We start from the raw sequence: 7,791 nt of genomic DNA, 5'->3' as shown, positions 1-7,791 counted from the left end.
TGATTGAAATGCTTCAAAAATAATTAGGATTCACTATTTGTATGATAATCAAATACAGATGTGTATCTGAACATTTAAAAATGATTATGTACTGTATAAAAACACACAGCATGTATTTAAAAAAGAGGGAGCTTACTGGCACAGTGGTTAACCAGAAAAAAATTCAATTCATGCCCAAAAGGTTACCGACCCCTGGCCTACAGTAAAGAAATGACATAACAGTCATAAGACTTAAGAAAAATCATATGGGGTGAAAAAAAAAAAAAAAGGTTTTTAGTGTGTCTCAATAACAATCCTCCAAGACAAAAGACCTATATATATTAGTCATATTCCTTATAAATATACCCTTCCACTTTATGAGGAACTAAAATCTGCAGAATCCTAACTACAAGCAGCTGCACATATTGCTCTCTTCTTACTGTCTCAGAAAAATGGATTACTCTGAAGAATACTGTGCAATGGAGATGGAATGTGAACCAAGGAAATCATTTCAGAGAGGTTTGAAATATTTATGTATTTGTGTATATTTATTTATATGATCCCAAATTTGTAGCCAGTGGACTTCAGCTATTAATCACATTCATGCATGCATCATTAATATCATTGCCTATTATACATAACTTAAAACAGGTTTTATGATGGTAAATGTAAAACAAGTAATGAAAGGAATAAATTAAATACAACAGCACAATATGTTCTCTAAATGTAAATGTTTAGGGAGCACATAATGAGTCATACTGGCAACTTCCAACATATCTCTATTACTTTTTAATTCGTTTTCCAAATAAATAAATAGATACTAGCTTAAGGCTTGAACAGCTCTGCTCCTAAACACTAGAACAGTGAAATAGCTTTTACTGTAATACTACTGTACTGTTCTTCATCACTGTTTTTGTCTTGTTTTCCAGTGCAAATGAGAAGCAAAATTACATACAAGTCATTTAGTTTTAAGAGAAACTGATACAAATGAAGCAAATTTATCATTTAAACAAGAACAAATGTTTGTCAATGGGCTTCTTCATCAGAAGAAACAAACTATTAAGAAACAAACTCATCTACATCTTGGATTTTAAACAGGACTATAAATGAATCAAGGGGATGTTTTTGTTCTCTGCAGGTCTTTCTATAAATGAATCAAGGGGATGTTTTTGTTCTCTGCAGGTCTTTCATGCAGGAGACAAACTGGCATCCTTGTGCTTCTAGGAACAGTCTGCATGATTATTTTCATGGTCTTGACTTCTGTCATCTGTGAGTTTATTTAAACGACACTGTCTTTGGCAGATTGACATGAAGTTCAAACATCATTTAATATTTTCTACAACCTCGCCTAATATTTCATATTACCTTACGAGGCTGCTAGAATACCTTTTAAAAAATCAATAAAAAAATATGTAAAAATGATTACATACAATCTCTGAATTAACACGATAATGTGAAAACTAAATTTATATTGATTATTATCAAATATGCACACTAAAAAATGCTGGGTAAAATCTGGACAAACCCAGAGATTGGGTTGTTTTTCGACCAACAGTTGGGTCAAAACAACACAATTGCTGGGTTTGTCCATATTTAACCCAGCATATTTTAGACTGGGGTTTTATGTTAATAGTCTAAACACTGCTCAGTGAACTATCCGGTACTAATCAGTAATTGTAATATGTTGACTTTGGTTCAAAGATTCCCATCAAGAACGAAAGTTCTCAATGCTGGAGAGCTGGATGAAAAGCCATACTTCTGATCTAACCTCAGTCAAATCTGATTTTCAGAACACGGGTGAGAACTTCATCATCATTGTCACAGATCAGTTCTGGGAATGGACTTTTAATTACTGATAATTTTTGACAGGAGGTGACCTAGAAAAGAAGGCTGCTGAGCTGCAGAACTTAGTGTTCAGTCTGAGTACATATTTCAACACGTCTGGATCAAGCCCAGAGACCAGAGGTTGGTGCTTTATCTTTGCCTTAACCACAATGCTTTATTTTTGAACTAATTGATTGTAATTGTTTGATCTTAAATTGTCTCCATGAAGAATGTTGCATCTAAAGTCTGTCTTGGCATCTTAAATGCAAAGAATATTTTGATTCTGACAGAAAAGTCAGTCTCAACAGATCATTGATTCTGACAGAAAAGTCAGTCTCAACAGAGCATGATGGCTAACTATCCCTTTCCTCTTTGACTTTTGACCCTGAAAATAGTCTAAGATATGATGTGTGCATAAAAAGTGTTGATTATTTACTTATTATCTGTCTCTTTGACTCTGTATGCAAAAGATATGCAAATAAAGAAGCTGTCTAATATTGAGACCCTGATGAACTCTCTCGGCTCGTCACTGAGTTCACTCGCATCCAAACAAGAAGAAAACCTACAAAAGCTGGGTGAGCACTGGACGTACTTTTCAGCTTTGAATCCTCATCTTTAAATCAGCATTTCATGGGTTTGAAGCTGTTTATTAATTGGCATTTTTTCTCCTACAGAGCGCCAGCAGGATGTGTCACACACTGAAGTCAAGAGTTTGATGGACAGTTTGAGTTCTGCAGTATCGACTCTTAGGGATAAACTAACAGACGACAGTTCAGAGTTTATTTCAAACACACAACGTTTCTTGGGTAACACAGCAAACATAGAATATTTAATACACACATATATATATATATATATATATATATATATATATATATATACATATATATATAATATAAATGTTAAATATTAAATTTTTTACAAACATTTATGAATCATTCTGTTTACAGAATTGTGGTTTTCCTATATTATCACGCTATTTTTGTTTTGTTTTTTATGTCCAACTAAAGAGGAAATGTCAAAATCACTGACGGATCTGGAGGATTTAATGTTGGAAGTGAAATCATCAATTCAGTCTCTTAGTTATAAACTATCATTTGCCAGTGAGTAAACTCTGAATTCCATTGTGCTCAAATATATGCACCTTCTAATGCTGTCATTTATCAGAATTACCATTGTTATGGTGGTCAACATAAGAAGCATTGTGGGGTGGGTTAATAGGGTTAATATTATGTGACCCTGGAGCACAAAACCAGTCATAAGGGTCAATTTATCGAAAATTGATATTTAAACATCATCTGAAAGCTGAATAAATAAGCTTTCCATTGATGTGTGGTTTATAAGGATCTGACAATATGTATATCCATATCTATATGGCTGAGATACAACTATTTGAAATTCTGGAACTCGATAATTCAAAAAAAATTTACAGTAGTAAATTTACAAAAAAACCTCCTTTAAAGTTGTACAAATGAAATTCTTAGCTATGCATACTACTAATCAAAAATTAAGTGTTGATATATTTACAGTAGTAAATTTACAAAATATCTTCATGGAACATGATCTTTACTTAATATCCTAATGATTTTTGGCATAAAAGAAAAATTGATAATTTTGACCCATACAATGTATTTTTGGCTGTTGCTACAAATATACCCCAGAGACTTAAGACTGCTTTTGTGCTCCAGGGTCACAAATAATATTCAGCACTCACAAACATTCATATTGTGTGATTTAAAAAAAAATAGTTTGTTCTGTAATTTTTACTCGTGTGTGGAAAAACAAGAGAATATAAGTACTGAGAAATTACGAAACCTTCTCACAGAGTAAACCAGTTCTGCCCAAATAGGGTTTATAGGTGAAAATTCGGTTGATTTCACTGAATTGTTCTGTCTCTTTCATTCGCTCGTTCTCTTACAGACTTACTTATACCAGGATGTACTGAATCTGGTTGGATCCCGTTCAGAAACAGCTGTTATCTGTTCTCGCATGACTCGATGGACTGGACCAAAGCAAAAAATTACTGTGAAGAGAAGGGCGCGCTACTCCTAAAAATAGAAGATGGCTCTGAGAGGGAGTGGGTGCGTAACACACACACAAACACACACTTTTCCCTTAAAACCTTCCATTCAGTCTTTCAGTGATTCTTTTTTCTTCCTTACTAGGAATTTGTTACCAGTACAGCCAAACCACAAGAATACTGGATTGGTCTTACGGACAACAACACAGGCCAGTGGAGATGGACGGATGAAACTCCTTACACCATGAATAAAGTGTGAGTTGAATATATAACTAGATATTTAATTACATTCTTATATACATTCATTCAAAATTACATATAGCATAATAAATCATAACCAAAAATAAATACATGAAACAGGTTTTCAAATTAAAATTTTTACACACATTACATACATCATAATACAAATAACTATAAATAAAATATGAAACAGGTTTTCAAATTAAAATTTTTACAGACAGTGGAGCCCTGGGCAGCCAGATGACTGGAAAGATCATAAACTGGGAGAGGAAGGAGAGGACTGTGCACACATTACAGTATACGGGCTGCTAAATGATGCCCACTGCTCTATCAAAATGAACTACATATGTGAAATGAAAAAACAGGTCTGAGTGTGGTCAAAACGGGAAATGTTTTTTTTTTTGTTTGTTTTTTTGAGTGAATTACATTTTTGTGTGTGGTGGGGGAGAACTGTGTCGAAATCATTATCTTTGGCTGCAAATTACTAATCAAATGAATGACGTGTTTGGTGTAGTTACGACTAATACAGCCTTTCTCCAGAGTTTTTAAAATCAAATTTAAGACTTTTTCAAATTAATACTGCATGCCATTCCAGTACAAACCCATTCAATCTCAAAATAAATCAGGAATCTAAAATTATTTTCCATATTCAACTGCAAAACAGGGCAGCTGCATGTTTATATATAATCAAAACAGTTCTTTTTCCCTTCAATATTTACATTTATATTGGAATTGGAATTAAAATTGTGTTCTCTTATTAATACACATAAAGTACAGGTCCATTAATGCTGGATATGATCATGTGTTTTTGAAGAAATGCATTAAAAAATGATTGTGATGATATTAATAAACTACATTTTGAATGTGTTAAATAATGTTCTTAGTCTTTCTTTCCTGTGACCCAGAGAAAAGCCACATTGGTTAATGCTGATATAAATGCCAGATACTGATTAGTGTGAAGCCAAAATAGCAATAATAGCCAGGGGAAAAAAGGCCAGGGACTTTTAATCATAAACAAGCCTGAAACACACCGAAACTCTACTTTTGAAATGTCTGTGCTTTACTACTTCCAGCTGCTCATTCAAAAGGATGAGAAACATAAAAAATGCACTCTTACAACCATCTACAACATATATTTGAAGTTTAATAGTCGCATATCCGTATTGCAATGACTGTTTTGTGTCCCCAAATTAAAGACCTCTTAAAATAATCAAGATTTTTTTGTGTACTATTTGACATTTTAGGCCATTAAATTTGATGTAAGACTTTAAGGCTCCACAGGAATCCTGTAATGTGACTAAATTAATATCTCATCCTAGCAAATTAACCCTTCTCATTCTGTCTCAAAAATTCAAGTCAACAAGAATCACACTGATGAACTGTAATAAAATCACAAACTTGTCTTCCTGTGAACAATTTAATCATGTGAAAACTTAAAGGTTAGTCTTTTGGCTAAAGTGTATATTTGAATGTACAAATACTTTTGTGGTAGTTGTCATTATGTCACAAATGTAGTCAACAGAGCTCTGCTTTATTTACCTTGCGACATTCTTTTAATGAAATCTCATATTAGATGCATTTGGTTGACATCTGCTGATCAATATGTTTAAGCAATAAAAGAGGTCTAGCCGGTGGTATTTTCACACAGATTGTACTAAAAGAAACGTACAGGAATTTCCATGGCAGACTTCATGCATCATTTTCACAGTAACTCCATATTTATTTATAGCCAAAATGGTTAAAAGTCAAAATTTCATACAAATTATTTTCACTTCCCTAGGTCAGTTTTTTAAAAGTCCAAAAAAGTTTAAAAGTCCAAGATCAGCACAACAGCAGTATTTTGTTAATTCAGCCAAATTATTTTAGTCTTTCACTAAAAAATACACTACAGCCGCCACAAACAAAAAAAAAGTAACGAACAGGACAGTATATATATTAGTCAACAGGACAGTATATTATTTTTTGTTTTACCTGTGACAGATATCAATTTGTAAAAATAAATGATGTTAGATCCAATGAAAAGTAACTTGTGGTGTTCCACAGGGCTCGGTGTTAGGCCCATAATGTTTGTACTGTATATAAATGATATTTGTGAAGTGTCAAAAATATTAAAAATGTTTTTGTTTGCTGATGACAAATTTATTTGTAGGGAAAAATTGGAACAGCTAACATGAATACTTTAAAAAAATGGTTTGAATGAAAATAGATTGTATTGAAAAGTAAAACAAAGTCCATAATATTTGGTAATCGAAAGAGTATAAATAAAGTTAAAAATTAGGATTACAAAGGAAAAGAAGTATATGAAATAAATTTCTAGGTGTTATACATCATAAAATTAAGTTGGAAACCACATATTAATCATGTAAAAAAAATACATAAAATACACAATCCACACATAAAACTAAACATATTCGAATGCCAAATTCTTATATTTTTGTATTGGCGCTCATACCATACATGATCAATTGCTGGAGGTGGGGGACATAAAACCAATATAAATCCAATATTATATTGTTGCAAAAAAGAGCAATAATCAGCCTATCACGAACCAACTAATCAATTGTTTAGTAACTTAAATGCTTTAAAATTTTTGGATTTATAAATTTCTATACTGTACAGACAATGTATAAAGTCTACAGTAATTTGCTTCCAAACTTTAGGCATTTGAAATAGAGAGAAGTCAGTATGGAATAAGAGGATGCATATGTTTAAAAAAATAAGGGTAAGAACTGCTCTGTCAAAGGGGTTAATCTATGGAATAATTTTGCATACGGAGCATCATTCCACTTTGTAATTTAAGGTTTAAAAACAAGGTGGTTAAGATATTTAATTTAACGGTATTATAATTTATTTTATTTATTTTTTCTTATATACTTGACTTGTGCCTGATTAATCGCTACTAGTGAAAAAGTGCCGCTCATTTGATTGATAATTATGTACAAAGGGTAGGCTTGCCAGCCTACAGGTACTGTATGTTGATTGTCTGGACCGTATTTAAACAAACATTAAACTGCTATATATATCTATATATATATATATATATATAATATATATATATATAGATTATTATAGATGTGGTGAAGACGACACAAACCGAGCCTCAGAATGGGGAAGGAAGGGGATTTTTTGTGATCTGAGTGGAATGGTTACCAGAGAATGGTCCGAGTATTTCAAAAAACTGATCTACTGGGATTTTCACACTCAACCATCTGGGTCTACAGAGAATGGTCCGAAAAAGAGAAAATATCCAGTGAGCGGCAGTTGTGTGCCTTGATGTCAGAGGTCAGAGGTGAATGGGCAGACTGGTTAGAGATGACAGTAAAACAAAAGTAAACAGAAAAAACCAAAGTATACAGAATACCATCTCTGAACGCACAACACGTCGAACCCTGAAGCAGATGATCTACAGAAAAAAAAAACAAAAATAGGCTACAATCCACTCACAGCTAATAACATCAAAAATAGGCAAAAATTCACACAGATTTTTTTTTTTTTTTTTTGTAATTAACAGAATCTTTAGCTATTGCATTATATTAAGTAGAACTTACCATCATCATACTTCTCATGAAGAACACTTCATAAAAAAGATACAATTTTGTTAGACATTCATTTTCACATCAGTGTCTCTGTAACAGAATACCTAGAATCCTCCCAGTTCACTAAATTTCAGAATGTGGAAGTGAATGTACCTTTCATTTAATTTAAGGAACACGATTGCATAATGGATT

The 7,791-nt window shown here is 32.6% G+C and overlaps 1 protein-coding gene across 1 annotated transcript; it reads left to right on the top strand.

The window, feature by feature from the left end:
* The first annotated feature begins 414 nt into the window (after positions 1 to 414).
* On the top strand, positions 415 to 4,935 carry LOC109066458 (asialoglycoprotein receptor 1-like). Its single transcript, XM_042757280.1, has 10 exons — positions 415 to 498; positions 1,162 to 1,248; positions 1,681 to 1,776; positions 1,849 to 1,944; positions 2,274 to 2,378; positions 2,478 to 2,609; positions 2,814 to 2,906; positions 3,724 to 3,884; positions 3,969 to 4,078; positions 4,281 to 4,935. Exons 1-10 carry the CDS (start codon positions 432 to 434, stop codon positions 4,432 to 4,434), a joined length of 1,101 nt encoding a protein of 366 aa, XP_042613214.1. The 5' UTR covers positions 415 to 431; the 3' UTR covers positions 4,435 to 4,935.
* The last annotated feature ends 2,856 nt before the right edge of the window (positions 4,936 to 7,791 follow it).

The sequence above is a fragment of the Cyprinus carpio genome, chromosome A5 (assembly GCF_018340385.1).
Source record: "Cyprinus carpio isolate SPL01 chromosome A5, ASM1834038v1, whole genome shotgun sequence".
NCBI lineage: Eukaryota > Metazoa > Chordata > Actinopteri > Cypriniformes > Cyprinidae > Cyprinus > Cyprinus carpio.
The sequence above is the reverse complement of the archived record's forward strand: the minus strand, read 5'-3'. Positions and strand labels throughout refer to the sequence as shown.

Coding starts and splice junctions, on each gene's coding strand:
- LOC109066458 (XM_042757280.1), top strand. CDS start 432: ATGGATTACTCTGAAGAATACTGTGCAATGGAGATGGAATGTGAACCA. Junction 1,249..1,680: donor GGTCTTGACTTCTGTCATCT/GTGAGTTTATTT, acceptor TTTGGTTCAAAG/ATTCCCATCAAGAACGAAAG. Junction 1,945..2,273: donor ATCAAGCCCAGAGACCAGAG/GTTGGTGCTTTA, acceptor TGTATGCAAAAG/ATATGCAAATAAAGAAGCTG.